At 57.2% G+C, this 15,922-nt stretch overlaps 5 protein-coding genes across 5 annotated transcripts; 2 read left to right on the forward strand and 3 right to left on the reverse strand.

Annotated features, from left to right (window-relative positions):
- Positions 1-1,007: 1,007 nt before the first annotated feature.
- KVR01_004171 (uncharacterized protein) lies at positions 1,008-3,639 on the forward strand. The gene is made up of 2 exons (XM_044787023.1): positions 1,008-3,385; positions 3,477-3,639. Exon 1 carries the CDS (start codon positions 1,130-1,132, stop codon positions 1,697-1,699), a length of 570 nt encoding a protein of 189 aa, XP_044646335.1. The 5' UTR covers positions 1,008-1,129; the 3' UTR covers positions 1,700-3,385; positions 3,477-3,639.
- A 575-nt stretch (positions 3,640-4,214) lies between these two features.
- Positions 4,215-6,665, reverse strand: KVR01_004414 (uncharacterized protein). Its single transcript, XM_044791000.1, has 3 exons — positions 6,242-6,665; positions 5,900-6,033; positions 4,215-5,828 (listed from the first exon to the last, which is right to left on the reverse strand). Exons 1-3 carry the CDS (start codon positions 6,343-6,345, stop codon positions 5,044-5,046), a joined length of 1,023 nt encoding a protein of 340 aa, XP_044646578.1. The 5' UTR covers positions 6,346-6,665; the 3' UTR covers positions 4,215-5,043.
- Positions 6,666-6,833: 168 nt separating this feature from the next.
- Positions 6,834-9,450, forward strand: KVR01_004157 (uncharacterized protein). Its single transcript, XM_044789273.1, has 2 exons — positions 6,834-7,630; positions 7,704-9,450. Exons 1-2 carry the CDS (start codon positions 7,242-7,244, stop codon positions 9,079-9,081), a joined length of 1,767 nt encoding a protein of 588 aa, XP_044646321.1. The 5' UTR covers positions 6,834-7,241; the 3' UTR covers positions 9,082-9,450.
- A 640-nt stretch (positions 9,451-10,090) lies between these two features.
- Positions 10,091-11,068, reverse strand: KVR01_004641 (uncharacterized protein; the record flags this gene model as incomplete). Its single annotated transcript, XM_044792350.1, has 1 exon — positions 10,091-11,068. The coding sequence occupies one exon, from the start codon at positions 11,066-11,068 to the stop codon at positions 10,091-10,093; it is 978 nt and encodes a 325-aa protein (XP_044646805.1).
- Positions 11,069-12,736: 1,668 nt separating this feature from the next.
- KVR01_004607 (uncharacterized protein) lies at positions 12,737-15,817 on the reverse strand. Its single transcript, XM_044794454.1, has 6 exons — positions 15,346-15,817; positions 15,146-15,164; positions 14,879-15,037; positions 14,652-14,756; positions 14,527-14,584; positions 12,737-14,461 (listed from the first exon to the last, which is right to left on the reverse strand). Exons 1-6 carry the CDS (start codon positions 15,361-15,363, stop codon positions 13,876-13,878), a joined length of 945 nt encoding a protein of 314 aa, XP_044646771.1. The 5' UTR covers positions 15,364-15,817; the 3' UTR covers positions 12,737-13,875.
- Between the last annotated feature and the right edge of the window lie 105 nt (positions 15,818-15,922).

The raw sequence follows: 15,922 nt of genomic DNA on the forward strand, positions 1-15,922 counted from the left end.
GGCAGTGTGACGGGGAGCAGTCTCTCTCTCTCTCTCTCTCTGTCTGTCTCAGGAGAAGGGAAAGCAGCTTGCTGGAGACCGACAAGCGTCAAAAAGTCGAGGGAGGGCCAGGCCAGGCAAAGTGGGTTGGGAGGCCGGGAGGGCTCCTTTTTTGCGGGTTTTGACAAGCCGACGGATTGGATGGGCTTTCAAGTTGGAAGCTGGGTTCAGCGGTTCAGGTGTCGAGGAGGAAACCGAGTCGCTGGGGGAGCTGGGACGGCCGTGTTTGTGCTGGTGACATATGTCCAGGCGGGCTTGGGTCGGTCGGGGGTCGGCCGTGTTTGCATCGAGCAGGATGGCTGGAGGGCAGGAGGGGAACAGGGAAAGATCAGACAGGGAAGAGATGGGTTTTTGGTTTGAGTTGGTGAGGATAGAATTCAGAGCAAGACCAGACTGCAAGACGAGACCGGGTAAGTCGAGTCGAGGTCAGGCCAGGTCAGATCGAGTGAAGTAATCGAATGAGGGCGGGAGTAGGAGTGGGAGTGGTACTCCGTAGTGGCAGCGGCAACGGCAACGGTGGTGGTAGTGGTGGTGGTGGTGGTGGTTGGTGGTGGTGGTGGTGGTTGGTGGTGGTGGTCAAGTGTGGTAAGTACCTAGTGTGCTAAGTACCCGCCTACCTACTCCGTACTGTGGTGAGGTGGTGAGGTAGCTAACCAGAAGCCCATCCGGTCCCTTGTTAGTCCCTTCAACGTTGGGTCTGGGGCCCGGAATTACTCAATCAATAACATTAACATCAAGTACGGCCGCGGGTGATTGATGATGAGGAGACGATCGTCCGGTCTCAACATCAGTCATGCAACGCCGTGCAGCGAGCCCAAGGGCGTGTGAACCTGTGCGGGACGGACAGGCAGGCTTGGGTGTGCAGTGTGGCAGCTGTGTGGTGCTGGTGACTGACTACAGTACACAGGTACCTACACTGACTGCCGCTGCGATCCAAGCCATACCAACCACACCCGGGCCGAGGGCAACCTTGGGGACCTTCTACAATGAGCTCAGTCCAGGGTGGGCCAGGCCCAGGCTGCCAGGCTGCTTCCGGGAACCCTGAGCCATGGCCTCAAGTGCTGTTGATCAATAACACCCTCTAGTCTACATGTCCAAATGTCTTGATGTCTGCTCCGTACATGACCACAGCCTGAGTCTGCGTCTGACCGAAGACGCTTCAAGCTGGTTCGTGTTGCAGTCTAACGGGGCCAAGACTGACAGGGAGCTGGGGGAGATGGGCGAGTCCCCGAGGTCCCAAAAAGCTTCCTTCCTTCCCTCATCAGTCCAAGACTGGCTGACTGGCCCAGCAAGCCCAGCAAGCCCAGCAAGCCCAGTCAATATTGCCACCCGTAACCCATCTCCCCCCGCGCCGCTGGTTCGCCCTCCTCCACCACCACGTCGGGCATTGAGCGGCGCACGCTGCCCAGGGCTGCCCAGGTCTGCCGGGCTGCAAGGGCTGCCAGGGCTGCCAGGCATTTGGCATGTCATGAATCAACCCACCGTCCAGCCGTCAAGCCGTCAAGCTGTCCTGCCGTCCCTTGATGAGTCGCGCCGTCGCCTGGGCCTGCTGGGCGGGCTGCTTGGGCTGGCTGAGCAGACGAAACGCACAATGCCTGCACACGCACGCGCACCTTGTTCTCGTGTCAGATTGACCATGGAGACCTCAGACCGTGACTGACGAGGACAGAGCCATGAGCAGTGTGGTCTTAAACACGCATCCATCATTGGCCCTTCGCCTGCCCGTCTGGAACTCACGGCCTCCAATGGCCTCCGATGGCCTGACCTGCCACCTGCGAGGGCTTGCTGCCAACACGACACCACAGTCGCCCACCCTGCCTGCCAGGCATGCCCTTCACATTTCACAACGAGACGCGTCCGCATGTCCATGTCTCCTCGCCCGGCACCTGGCAATTAATTAAATGGGACAACCGCGTTTGGGCACTACCTCCGCTCCGCGCCTGAGCCACAGCCAAGGACAACCGTTAGATGGCACAGTGTGCAGGCGCCAGCCCTCCAAGACCGCGAGGGAGGGTGGGCCACGTCAAGATCGCTGAGAAAAGCCGCTCCCGCGCGCGGTGTTGCACAGACCCGGAGACAGTGTTGTCCCCGCAATCGCCACGGTCCATTACATCTCGACCTTCACGCTGGGGTAAGACGACCCGGTGACGCCCCGACGCCCCGCCTTCCGAACCACTGTCCTGTGAAGGGACCTGGATTAAATTACCGTCTACCTAGGGCTGCTAGGCTGCTAGGCTGCCAGGCCGCCTGGCTGCTAGGGACTCCGTCGTCGACACCATCTCGTCGAGACAACGCCTGACATCATCTGCCACCCTACGTGACCGACCGGAACGCCTACCCAGGGAGCCAGCCAGAGCACGGCAGGGTGTGGCCCGTCGCCGTTGTGGACTGCTGGTTGAACAGCAGAACGGCTGGCAGTCTGGTAGTCTGGCTGTCACTTGGGCAGTCGGGGTGGACAGGCAAGACAGGCTGCCCCGCCCCTCTCCTGTGGAATGCTTTCGCCTAGAACCCGCCGAGGCCACCTGCTAGGTTTAAAGGAAGTGCTCCGTGCTAGCTATGCCGTGCCTCGCCCCAGCTCGCTTACCGTAGTTGGCCGTCTTTGGGTGGCTGCACGCGGCAGCGATCTCACTCAGGGTCCCCTCCCCAGTGCGCTGGCGTGCCCGTACTGCCCTGGCATCCAGGACTGTCAGGCAACCCGGCATCCTCGAGGCCTGTCTTGCCTGTCTATCTGCACAGCACACTAGTGAGCAGTTGGCCACCGCAACCAAGGGCGCAAGCGTTTAGATCCCTGCAGCTTTCTCGGGAAACTGGCATCAGCAACATGCACGCCAGGCACTCTATCTGAGCAGACGACCACAGGAATGGCAATGGCTAGGCTGCAGGGCCCGCCAGCTGGCACCTGCTGGCACGGAAACGCAAGGGATTCGACCTTTTTTTGGTTTCGTGAACAAGCACACCATGACAAACGGGGCAAAGGGCTTGGTGGGCAGATGGGCTGACTGCGAGTTGGCTTGGCAGTTGGCAGGCAGGTACTGTGTAGGCAGGTCCGTAAGTAGGGCGTCTGCATGGGCTGGCTATCTGCAGCTCTGCGGTCGACCCCTTGTCGATGTCCAAATCCATAACTTTACTTTCACCGTGTGTATTTCTAGACTCTGGCTGGATAAGCCGTAAATGATCACAGCCCTCGAGTCAGCCTCTGGACCTTGTTTCGGGCTCAGCTTTCGAGGATTCCGCGACCCTCCCCCCCCCCCGAGGGTGAGGAGGTGGGCGTGGAGGAGACTTCAGACCTAACGCGGCCAGGGCGGCGCCGTAGGTGATGCTTCTGTTGTGTGTACAAGTGTGCTGTGTATGTCTCGCTGGCTTTTCTTATGCCCCCCCCCCCAGGCGGACGCCTCTGCGTGACTTGTCCAGTAGCCCCGTGCCTGACTTCGGCAAAGTTCACAGGACCTCCGCCTGCTCAATGCTCCGGGGCGTGCAGACGCACCACTGGCCAGCACTGGCCAGCACTGGCCAAAGCTGAGGGAGAAAGGCGTAGCTAGCCCCGCTCATCCTGTCATCCCACAGGGACGGATTAGACCAGCAAGGGATCGCCAGTGTTGCCGCCAATATGGGTTGGGTTTTGCGGCGATACCTTTTTTTCCCTATTCCTTCCGCCCTCGGGCTGGTTGGGTTCCCCACTCTTTGACGAGGTTGTGACGGCAAGCATCTGTTTGGCTGTGCTTCCGTCCGCCGACGAGCCTGCGAGCACGAGGGCCCCACCCGCACGAGAAGCCGGATTTCCGTTGATTGAGGGATTGTTTTAGCCCTGGGAGCCGCGCCCTTCAATTCCCGTCGCCCCAAATGTGCACCGGCCGGTCTTGCTCGACGTCCAAGCATTCCCAGCGCGGTTTGATTGCACGAATCCGGCGGTCCCTTCCTGGTTTTAGCCCCTGTATTTCCATGGCCTGTAATTTAGTGTACAATAACAACAAACTCCCCGGCCCCGGGGCAGCAGGGCCCTGTCGGCGCTCGAGGCGGGTCCAGCTCTAACACAAATATAACCCCAGCAGCAGGGCAGGGGGGCATTCGTGTATCGTGGTCCAGCAGCTGCGCGTAATCGCAAGCCAGGTAGGCAGGTAGGTCGGCGAGAGGGCTACGAATATTTCACTGCCGCCTGGCCGGCGTGAGTCGCCCATGCTCACCAACGCTCGGGTCAAGCCAAGGGTCAAGCATGACGAGGCTGCGCAGCAGGCCTCTGCCTGCAGCATGCAGGTGCTCCACGTTTGACGGCGACCCGCTCAGCCTCGCGGCTGTTGGGCAGAACCGAGGGCTGTCCACCTCATTGCTTCCTACCGACAACAAGTGCTGTGGCGAAGAGGTGGCAAAGAGGCGATCAAAACATTAATCGCCCGCCAAACTGTTTCCATCTGAGAAGGGACGACCCAGTTGAAACGTCGAAGGTAGTTAGACCCGAGCTGTGCGTTCTGCGTCGGGCAGAATTTCACAATGCCCGCCCCCCCTTTTTCTCAGAGCAGTAGCTTCGCGGGTTGGTATCTCGCTCTCGCAAATGAGCCAGAATTCGTGGACAAACCTTTGGAAAGAAGCATATATGACAACCTGGAGCGGCTGATTTCTTTCCCGTCTGTTTTGTCACCGACCCAGCCCTCACCTGTCTGGCTTAACTTGGGAGAGACGGCTGTGAAACAGCACCCGAGGCCGGGTTGTTGGCGGGGCGAATCCCTAAATGTAGCACATCATTCTCACAACATCCTGATCACGTTTTACTTGCTGCAACAGGAGTCCGGACTCGAAAATTGAACTTAAAAATGGATCGCATTCATGATCTGCACAATCCTGGCCACCCCAGCTTCCGAGGCAGGCGACTAACGGTCCGTGATCGAGGCGGAAACCACGGCGGCTCGCCATGGGCTGCCGGGGTTGCAGCCCCGCCGAGTGTACGGCCGACGCGGCCGACGAGACCGACGGCCGCACCTCTTTCTTACCCAAGCAGAGCTCTTGCGACTTTCAGATGCCCCGGTTGAACACCACCAACCCGCCGTCTCCCCCGTGTCCGTGGAACTCCTCCTCGAGGCTGTCGGCCCGCACCCTCTGCCGCTGAGGGAACGCGGCTAGGGCCAGTGGCAACACCGCATAGCTCGTCAGCAGGATCAGGCCCAGGTTGACCGGCGTGGTGAGCCTGGGGTTCTTCTTGAGCCACTCGGTCTTTTGCAGCCTCACCAAGATCAATGGCGGGATCACCATGACCGGGGTGGCATTCAGCACCCTAGAGACGGCCGTCTCGCCGACCGCCAGCTGCGCGGCCTTCTTGCTCTTGCCCAGGCTTGGGACGTCGTTCTCGGCCTTGCCCGCCTGGGCCAGGCTCTGCTTCTCCTGCTCGGACAGAACGGGGTATACGTCGATACCTGTGCGCATCTCCTCGCCGCGCATGAGGAACACGTTGAGGGCTCCTGCCGTTGCGACTGCCGCGAAAGGCGTAAGCCGAGACAGGACTAGACGGGTGTTTGGGGGCAGGCTCTTGAGCCGCGGGACGATGGAGTTCAGGCCCAGTGCGACGGAGCAGGACGCCCCGACGGCGAGAAAGTATGACTGTGCGATCTTGGAGTAGGACAGCGGCGTGGACTTGTTCGCGTTGGCATTGTTGATGGCGACGTTCATGGACTGGTTGGCTATCTGCCAAAGAACGGTGCCCGTGTTCCCCAGACCCGGCGTGAGCATGCCTGCCGTCACAACCAGGTTGGAGAGGACGAAGCAGGACATGCGGAATGGCATGAAGACGGGCGTGCCGGTGTCTGTTGAGAAAACACAGCGTGAGCCCATGCTAAACCTCGATATCACCAGCTGCGGACAGGGTGCCTCGTACCAGGATGCAGGGTGGAATCGACAATCTTCTTGGCCTTCCACAGCTCTGGCGTCATCTCCTTGACCTGGCCCGTCTTGTACAGGCCCAGGGCCTGCTTCGCCTGCTCGAGTCCCGCAGTGCCCACCAGCAATGTCCTGTCGGCAGCAACCAGTCAGTCAGGGCTGTCAGGGAGCTTGCAAGATGAGGCCAATGGCCGAGTTGTCCCGCTCGGCCGCCAGACAAAGACACCGAAAGACAAGAAACCAATGGCTGCTTACTGCTCTTGCAGAGACGCATTCCTCCCTGGCCCATCTCGACGCCTTCGCCGGAGCCTGGGCCCCAGGGCAATTTGTGTTCTCTCACCTCGGATCGGTTATGCCAGCGGTTTGCCTGACACGGCCCCAGTACGTGCTGAGGTCATACTGTGACTCGGGAAGCTCGCGGTTGCCCGGTATGGAGGACGACATGCTGGCGCGGAGGGTCGGGGCACCTTTCCTTTCCTTTCCTTTCTCTTTTTCTTGATGCGCTTTCTGCTGGCACACGGCAGAAGAGAGAGGCCTCGGTCGAGTGGGTGCGTGGTCTACTCGAGCAGCTGTGCCAATTGAGACACGGGGGAGGCTGGAGGCCGTGGTCAGAGGGTGGTGGTGTCGAGTTGCACAGGTTTTGGAGTGTGTCGGCGGTGTGTGAGGCTTGCTCAAGCCGTCGCAAACCGGTCGTCGCACCGGGCTGGTTTGGTATCTCTGAGTCGCGTACTACAGTGCTCCGTACTTATCGCCGAGCTCGGCTCCAGGTCCCTGGGGGGCTGGGGGGCAGGGGGGCAGGGGGGCAGGGGGTGCGGCCACCATGAATTACCCGGCGCGGGGCACCTAAGTACTTACCCAGCTCACCCAAGGCCAAGCTGCGAAGGGAGCGGCATACAATATACAAGGATGGTGCTGCTTATTAAGTGAGGCCCGCCATGTCATCAACCCACCTCGGCGTGTTATTCCTAGCCGCACCCAAGCTATCCGCCTGTTTGTCCACGGTGCTGTAGCGGCCCAGTTGGTAAACAGCCGTCTTCCCACACTGCATCTTCCAATCCTGCGTCTTTAAGCAGCAGCAGCAGCAGCAGCAGCAAGCAGCAGCATAGCTCTTTCGAAACGGGCCGCGGTAGTCTAATGTCGTCCACCCAATCCATCGGATCGAGTCGTTAGGCTCTTCTGCATGTGAAGCTCTGCCGTGGGCATCCCCAATATCTGCAGCTCGAACAAGAGTTGCAAACAGTGTTTACATCCTGCCTCTTCTGCCTCTCCTGCCTCACGCCCCAGAGGTCCCAGAGGTCTCAGAGGTCCCAGAGGTCTCAGAGGTCTCACCGCAGCCAGCCATGGCGCGAAACATCCTGATCCGGCACCTGCCAATCGCGCAGTCCACGACCACTTTCCAAGCCATCAGCTACCTGCTTGGTGTCGCCCTCTTCTCCATCTCTTTCCTTGTCTTCTTGAACAGCAGTATTTCCTTTGTCCTCACTGACCTGCTCCACGTCGACCATGGCGTCGGGGACATCGTTGGCACCTTGGGCTTCGTCGATGAGATAGTCGCCCTGGTCGCGTGCCCCGTCTGGGGCCTGGTCTCGGACCGCTTGGGTGTTCGGTTTGTCGCCATGGTTGGCTATGCCATCATCGGTCTCGCCCTGTTTCTGTTTGTGCAGACATCCAATGTCTATCCCCAGCTCCTCCTGGCGAGGATCTTCTTCGCCCTTGGGGCAACAGCTACGTAAGTAGACACCACCGCCTTGGGCGGCCCTCGAAGCAGCCAGCAGGCTGACACGATACTCTGCTTCTCACAGGGCCACCATGGTGACCGCTACTCTTCCCTGTCTTACCGACGATTCCGACTCCCCTCGGGACGACGAGAACGGGACAGAGTCAGCCCAGCCCTTCCTCCGCCCATCCCACAACAACCGCGACAGTGTCACCCTCTCTGTCGAGTCCGATCTCACCATCACCCCCGAGCGCTACACACGGCCCGGATCCAACGGAGACGCCTCCAACGACCCGCAGTGCACCGTCGACCCCGCGCAGGGAAGGCCCTCCATCCTCGCCGGCTATGTCGGACTCTTCACTGGCCTCGGCGCCTTGGTTTCCCTTCTAGTCTTCCTTCCTCTTCCTGCCCAGTTCAGCAAGATCGAGGGCGTCGAGATCGGCGAGGCCGTGCAGTATGCCTACTACGTTGTGGGCGCCATTGCCATTCTCGTGGCCTCCTTCGTCTACATTGGCCTTCGAAAGCTCAAGGGTGAGGAGGGCAAGGGTTTCCGCACGCTGTTTGGAATCAAGAAGAGGCAGCTACCCGACGGATCCGAGCCCCCGCGACGGACATTCCTGCCTTACCGACAGCTGCTTCGCGAGGCTGTTGTGCTCGGCTTCACTGACTCTCAGATCGGCTTGGGCTATCTGGGTGGCTTTGTGGCACGCGCATCGACCGTGGCAATCTCTGCCTTTGTTCCTCTGTTTGTCAATTCCTTCTACAAGGACCTGCCCGGCGGCGATACCCCCGAGTTCCAGAGGAAGGCGTACATACTGGCCTCTATCCTGACCGGAGTCGCGCAGCTGTTTGCTCTTATCTTTGCTCCTGTGTTTGGCTATGTTTCGAGCCGCAGCCGTCGCATCAACTATCCCATCGCTGTTGCGACCGTCTTCGGTGTCATTGGTTATGCCATTTTCCCCAACCTCTCGACCCCGGAGGTTTCGAATGTAGAGGGTCGAGGCGGGTCCGGAGGCATCTTCATCATTGTTGCCTTGATAGGCATCAGCCAGATCGGCGCCATCGTCTGCAGCTTGGGCTCCCTGGGCAAAGGCGTGCTGGCGGCAGACCCTCACAAGAAGGGCACCCTGCCCTTGCCGGTGGGCGAGGCCTCAGTCGTCCAGGCAGAAGCAGCTGCCGAGGCTGGAGAGGGCGCACCGCTTCTTAACAATGGCAACGGTAATGGAAACAAATCGCAACCCCAGTGCACCAGGGTCCTGCTCAAGGGCACCATCGCTGGTGTATACTCGTGGTGTGGCGGTGCGGCCATCTTACTGCTCACAAAGCTCGGCGGCTATCTCTTTGATGTGTCGTCGAGGGGAGCGCCTTTCTACATGATGGCGTTCTTCAATCTTATTCTGCTTGTTGCGACACTTGGCGTGGACGTGGTACGCCTCGCCAAGCAGAAACGATCTAAGAATTGACCATGTCGATAATGTCGATGGATATGGTGGAAGAGAGGCAATTCATCTTTTGGTTTCTTCCTTGTGGCTTGGTTATTATGCACGTACATTACAGAGGAAGGAGCAAAGACAACTCGGTTGGGAGTAACATGCGAATACCAGATAGATTTCACTTCCCTCATATTCCCTTTCTACATTCGGCTCAGTCTTGACTTCAAATTTCCTGCCACATAAACACGTCTCAAACACATACATACAGATTACCATAGCCAGCTGAAGTCTTCCATTAGTCTTCCCTTGGGGTTGCGATGTGGTACTTGGCTCCCTGACCATCTGTACAGTTAAACTGGATTACAGCACGAATCACCCAAGCTTTCCCATGGTTCTCAATATGGTGGTGCCTGCCACGAGTCCACGGTATCTTATATCACAAGGTCCTATGTGATTTTACGGGATTCTCCCCTACAGGGTACGCTCCTGTAGGACAACTCGGTGTAGCTGGTTTGGCTTCTATCCCGCATACATATAAAACGTATGTGGCGCCGTGACACAGTGGTAGACGCACGCACAAGACCCAGCGTTTAAACCACATACAATGCCGATCCAGTCCTGAAAAGGCGATTATTCCTGCCAATAAAGTTCACGCCCGTCGCCCGCGATAGGCGCCGCTGTCATGCGCATACGCCACAGAAAGTGAGGCTCTGGTCTCTAGGTCGTCGCATCTTAACCACGTACATGTATGTTAAAAAGAGAAACATGCTTCATGCAAGATAATCCATTGTTTTCGTTACCGCACATATTTATTTCCCATGGTACTATGACTAAAGCAACCCAACTTTGAGCGCGTATTGAAAAGAGATGAATGTACACAACCCTTGAAACAAATATCTGATTTGTCTACAACTTGCCTGTCTATCCTTTTGTATGGGGGTGGGGGGTTGAGAGCGAGACAAGCAGAAAAGACGTAGTGGACTTACCTTGGGAATTAGCCGAACAGTTTCATGAAGAGGGACCATATGATGTCCAGTTTTCACTTTTCAAAAACCGGGTACCATTTCTCCTCTTTGTTAACTCTCTCCAGCTCCTTTCCGATCTCTGTCGTACTGTCATGTCCTGCGAGGAGTAAATCGAGCTCTCTCACCGGACGCAGCGGCGTAGGTGCATGGAGGACGGGCTCAGCAGGCGCATCCTCATCCCATATTTCTGAAGATTTGAGAGCCCGCAGAACATAACCCGGGCTCTGGAGCGGCTCCGTCATTTCTGGAGCAGGAGCGGGACATGACGGTCTTCCGGAGCACCGAGTCTTTCTTCTTGTCAGAGCTGCGGGACTCTCATCCTCGTCATCCGCGAAATAACCGTCGACACGGATTGGATTCGACCCAGGGGTTCCTGGTCGCATTGGGTCTCTATCCTCAGGATGCTTCTCGATAGTGAACGAAACCTTACCGTGCCCAGGGGCGGCGAGAGAAGGTTTTGCTCGCTGTGCCATGGAGTTGACCACCTCGTCTTGGACTTCTTGACAGCCTGCGTTGCTCAAATGCGACTCAAGTTGTAAGAGTTCAGCCAGAGTTTCTTCTGCGGCATTCACAGCCTCTTGCACCCTGCTGTTCAGAACCCGCTCCCGCTCGACGACCCATTGGACCGCTTGTTCAGATGCCCAGCAGACAGTAGACCCATTTTCAGCCATTCTGCTTGAGAAGCTAGCGCGCGAGCATGTTTTTCTCGAGAAGTAGCCGTCATCTCGCCGGCTGTGTGCGTCATCTACGATATCGTTGTGGTCCGCGCTTGTAATATTCACCGCGGACACGGCGAGCCTTAGGGATCCTGCGTCGCTGATCAGCGGTGAAGGGAGACGGAAGTCGTCGAGGCTCAGCTCGGATGGCGGGGGGGCGTCCGGATCACTCAGGGCCAATGGCGGGCGTATGTCGTCGCTGGCAGAAGGGGAACACTGTGCTGTTGACTGGCTGTTCGTCCTTTGCTCCCTGTTAGAAACAGCATTACGCCACATCTCAATGCAGGTTGGTTTGTTTGGGCAGGACTTGCCAGCGCGCCACATCTCAGTACAAGATTGGTTTTCCGTGAGGAAGGTCTTGTCTGACATCTTGTCCGATATTTACGAAGATTAAGCTTGAGTGCAGAGACTGACGAGATAATGTGTGAACAGGTCTAGTTGTAAGCCTGGTGGCAGACACAAATGCACCTTGGTCAACAAGGTGTGTGAGGAAAACGGTACGGATCGTCGAGTCTTTCCAAGGATGTCAAGACACTTCACTGAGCACTGAATGTGGTCGGGGATTTCGATGAGATCGGCCGGCGTTGATTGAAATCGGGGGATCGGTTGTTATAATTTCGATGACATTGACATGCGGGTTCAGTATATTTCTTTCACCCAAGACAATCAATATCAGCCGGTCACGAGGGAGCCGACAATACGATTTGTGACACAAAGGTGCACGAGTAGGAGAATCCAATTGTGAATCCTACTCGAGGGTCTTTGTCCTCTTCCGCTGGTTTTGTGTGAAAAGCGGCCGGGAATAGGAATGGACATCATGACCAAGGAAGATCTCGGGAATGGGGATTTGGTCACAATAAGCTCAGACAATGGAGGCGTGGAAATAAACTTGTCCACATGTGGCAATGAAGCACTTGAGCCTGCCGTCACTCAGGGACTTCAGGAGCTCTCGAGCAAGGTTACCTAGGGCAGAAGGCGAGGGAACCCCGTGTACGAGGCTGCGAAGATCCCATTTGAACCCACACTTTTCCCGGAGAATTCCCTCAAGCTGCTGCGACATCCTATCTTGGATTTGAGCATCGCTGCTAGCTTGTGGCTCAAAAGGGGAGGCAGTTTCCAGCCTGTCCAACGCGTGGCCACATTAAAATGTGTTTGATTTCTATAGCGCGAAGACTTTTCCTACCTGGCTTCACGAAGATTGAGAGCGGGTAAATGAGATGTAAAATCTGAAAACTGTTTTCCCCTATTTTCTCTTCTCTCTCTTTTCTTGTTTTCTTCTAGGATTCTTTGCGATCATCAGGAGATATTTCGAAGATCCGAACGAGAAATGGGAAAAGAGAAGGAGCTGGAACCAAGCTGGCACTGAATTCTTCAATAACTCATCAATTATACAAGCCCTAGGTCAACCGTCTTTGTCAAAAGTTGAACTGGTGCTGCAGATCACCGCATTGTACAAGGGTCTTACGTTGATCATCGGTGGGATTGTGCTCCTTGAAACATTATTCTTCCAGGACCATGTTCCTTCCGCACCTGTGGGCATTCTTTACTGTCGTTGCGCATACAACAATCGTTGTGTCGCAAGATTGTGTACTTAAGTAGGTACAAGATTGGCCCCAGGTACGTACAGCAGACGCGTGACCTATTGCTAAGTGCTCACTCAACTCAAACTCCAAATGACCCTTGGTTGCCATACGAGGCTGAGTGGTTGCCCCTAAACTACACATTCTCTGGTCGTCTATCCGAACTGTTCTCCCTGCACTTGTATGCTACCCCGAGGAGACCAATAACGACGAGGCAGCCTGTGAAATGGGCTTGGCCAACTGGACTGCGTCGTCTCTGCACTCAGCGCATCCAATGAGCGTCGAGCAACCACTATATGCCAATACCAGCTGCAATCTAGTCTACCAGAATGGCGTCAAGTAAGTAATCTTGCGCCTTACACCTGCCAGTGGTGCATTTGCCCGAGCACGCTGGCCAGGGCGGCGGCCTCTAATACCTACATCAACGAGGTGAGTTCAAATGTTGAGTTCTGGGCGTGTCCCCTCCCAACCATCGAGTTGTTGTCACCCAGAACATGACCTTCTGTGGTGTTCCCTTACGCGGGCTGACATAAACGAACCAGACTGGGACCGGTCTCTACACGGTCCAGATTACACACATCTTGCTCCGATCAAGTAGACTTGGGAGCTGAACAGCTCTTGTAGTGTTCACATTGCCGTGAAGTTGGGGTCTATCAGAAGACGGCAGGCTCTGCCTCGCTCAAGTGTAAAGGGTCCGCAGGGGAACGAACGTCTGACTGCGAGGACCTGAAACTAAAGGCCTTAAGTTGCTCAGCGTGTCAATGGAAAACAGAAGGACCGGACCGAAGGGTAGCAATCATAGAGGCCGGAATCGTCTCAGCCGGAGTAGAGAAACATAGGATGGAGGCCTGTGACTTCCTATTTTCAGCTACCCCTTTCAGCGTACAGTCTAAACTTGCCAGGCCGTGAATCAACCCGCCGGATGCTCTATTCAATCTCAACTATTAGTACTCTCTGGGAGGCCTTTTGCTCAGATGAGCATCTTCAGGTTAAGTAGAAGAGCATGTTTCGCTGCATGCCTAGGATGTCATAAGTCTCGAGTCGCAGGGTGAAAAATATGCGGTACAGGAAGTATGTTAAGCCCACACAGTAAATGAACCCTCGCCAAATCCATCCATGACGATTCCTTGTGTCACAGCTTGCAAGGACGAGACCTGAATCACGAAGCCAGAGTAAATTTTCAGAAGGAACCTAGACTGCGAGCTGGAATCGCGGACAGCCCAGCTTGGGTTGGATCGGAGAAGGTGAAATGCATTTTTTGCTTTTGAGATGTGGACTTGACCGGCCGGCTACCAGACGTAGCGAATTTGAGACCAAACAGATAGATAAAAACCTGGACAATCCCCAAACCAGCCAAATGCCCCGATCCCGACCGTGTGTCTCACTCAGTAATGCCCGCCGGACCTGTTCCGAGGATCACAATGTTGTAAATTTTGTGGGACGAAATCCTGGCCTTTTGCGTGCCAACACGCAGAATTCTGCAGGTAATGTGCGTCGCGACGCTTAGTTGCCGCCCAAGCCAGGGAAGTTCCGGTCGTCGAGGCTGAGAGGAGCGGCGCCGCCACGCTGTCCACCGCGCTGTCCGCCGCGCTGCCCGCCACGAAAGGGGCCGTCGCCGCGGGGGGCACCTCCACGGCCGCGGGTAGGACCGCCACGACGGTCGCCACGGTCTCCGCCACGGCCTCGGCCACCGCCACGGCCGTCGTTGTGCTCCTCCTTTGTCAAGTCGACATCAACAAGCTCTTTTTGCTTGACTGTCTTGGCCTTGTTCTTCTTGGCCTTGGACGGCTTGATGAAGAACTCGTCGCCAGCATCCTTGTGGTATTCCTCACCGGTTGGCTCATTGCCGCTCTCGACCTGGCGAAGGGATGTGGTGGCGTTCAGGGCAGCCCTGGTTTCCTCCTTCTTGGCATAGTAGTCTTGGAGAGACATGGTCTTGACCTCGGGCTCCTGGGACACGGCCTCGGCGTCCTCAGCCTCAGCATCCTTCTGCTCTGACTTGGCAATGGCCTCACCAGCCTGCTCGTCGTTGAGCTCGGCAGTACCCTCGGTGGCGCCCCATGACTGAGCAGCCTGCTTCTCGGAACCACTGCAAAAGGTAATTAGCCCGCTGTCTCTTGGGGAGTGTGCAGGACGAGGCACGGCAAGGCTTACGGAACGATATTCTTAGTGTGCCTGTCGTCAGCGTTGCGGTGATGGGTCGCGCCACGGCCTGAGATTGTGCGGTCAGTACTGCCACTCGCAGGGCATGGCTTGGCGGGATCAACAGAGCTACTGACCTCCACGGCCACGAGCGCCACGGCCGCCACGGGCTCCACCGCGGGGGGCCTCGTCGGTGGGCTTGCCCCGGTTGGCGCCAGAGCCAACACCTCTGTCACGGTAAGCTGTGTCACAACTGTTAGCCGTGTGATGTGATGTGATGTGATGCGATGCGATGGAAGCCACCATCGGGGTGTGCCACGGCGGGCAAGCGGGACACGGGGCAGGCTGGGCGAATGTGGCATACCTTTCTCGTTCTGGGAGAAGCCACCTCCGGAGCGGGCGCCAGAAGCAGGGGCGGAGCTAGCCGGACCAGTGCCGTCGGCGTTGGCCTTGCCGGTCTTCGTGCTCGTCTTGGTGACGGTCTTGACCGGAGCAGGGTTCTCTCCCTCCTCGGTGTCGTTACCTGTCGTTCAAGATTGGGTTAATGAGGAGCGAGCTGGAAGGGGCTGAGCTGAGGACGAGCAGCAGCAGCAGCAGCAGCAGCAGCAGGGTCGGGGCGGGCACAAATTACCAAGGAGGTCGTAGAGGTTCTGTGGCAGCGAAGACAGAGGTCAGCATTGACTCGTGGCGGGAGCAAGAGCAGGATGAAGAATTGGCCCAGCAAGGAGCGGGCGGCGCTGGTCGGTGGGACAAGGACGAAGACGAAGACAGCGAGGGAAAAAGAGCAAGGCGAACACGAGAAAAAGACCAAGGAGGAGCTCGCTCTCTTACCTTTGAGGCGACCGACATCTTGTCACCGGGCAGTTCGCCTTTCTGGAAGGCGTGGGATGTGCGACGACAAAATGGGACTTGACGAGTCTTGGAGTGGTTTGGAACGAGGACGACTCTACGCAGACATAATCCTGGACCGTCGTCGCGTTGCTCGGATTGACAGAAAGGGTTGAGAGGCGAGGCGGGTCGGGGGTGCGGCAGAGCAGGAGCAGAGGCAGGACCAGAGGCAAAGCTTTTGGTGGGCAGCCGGTGTGGGGAGTTTAATTTTTGCGTGCGGAAAACTGGCAGGCCTGGCAGGCTGGCAGGCTGGCAGGCTGGCCAAACCGTTGCTGCCGCGGCCTGCAGGGCCCTACTGCCTTGAGGTGTACAGTGCAGGTCCTTCCTTGCCTGCTTGCCTGGTTGGAGGGGAGGGGGAGGGGGTGGCCCGAGCTCCACCCTGTCTGTCTCCTCGCCCTGCCAGCCTGCCAGTGCCAACATTCCTCCATCCACACATACTGTGCAAACAGCCCAAGGCCCCTCGAAAGTTGGGGCTACAACGCTACTGTGGTAGGCTGGGCTGGCTGGTCAATGCAGCAGC

The sequence above is a fragment of the Diaporthe batatas genome (genome assembly GCF_019321695.1).
Source record: "Diaporthe batatas strain CRI 302-4 chromosome Unknown Contig00004, whole genome shotgun sequence".
In the NCBI taxonomy this organism is placed as follows: Eukaryota; Fungi; Ascomycota; class Sordariomycetes; order Diaporthales; family Diaporthaceae; genus Diaporthe; species Diaporthe batatas.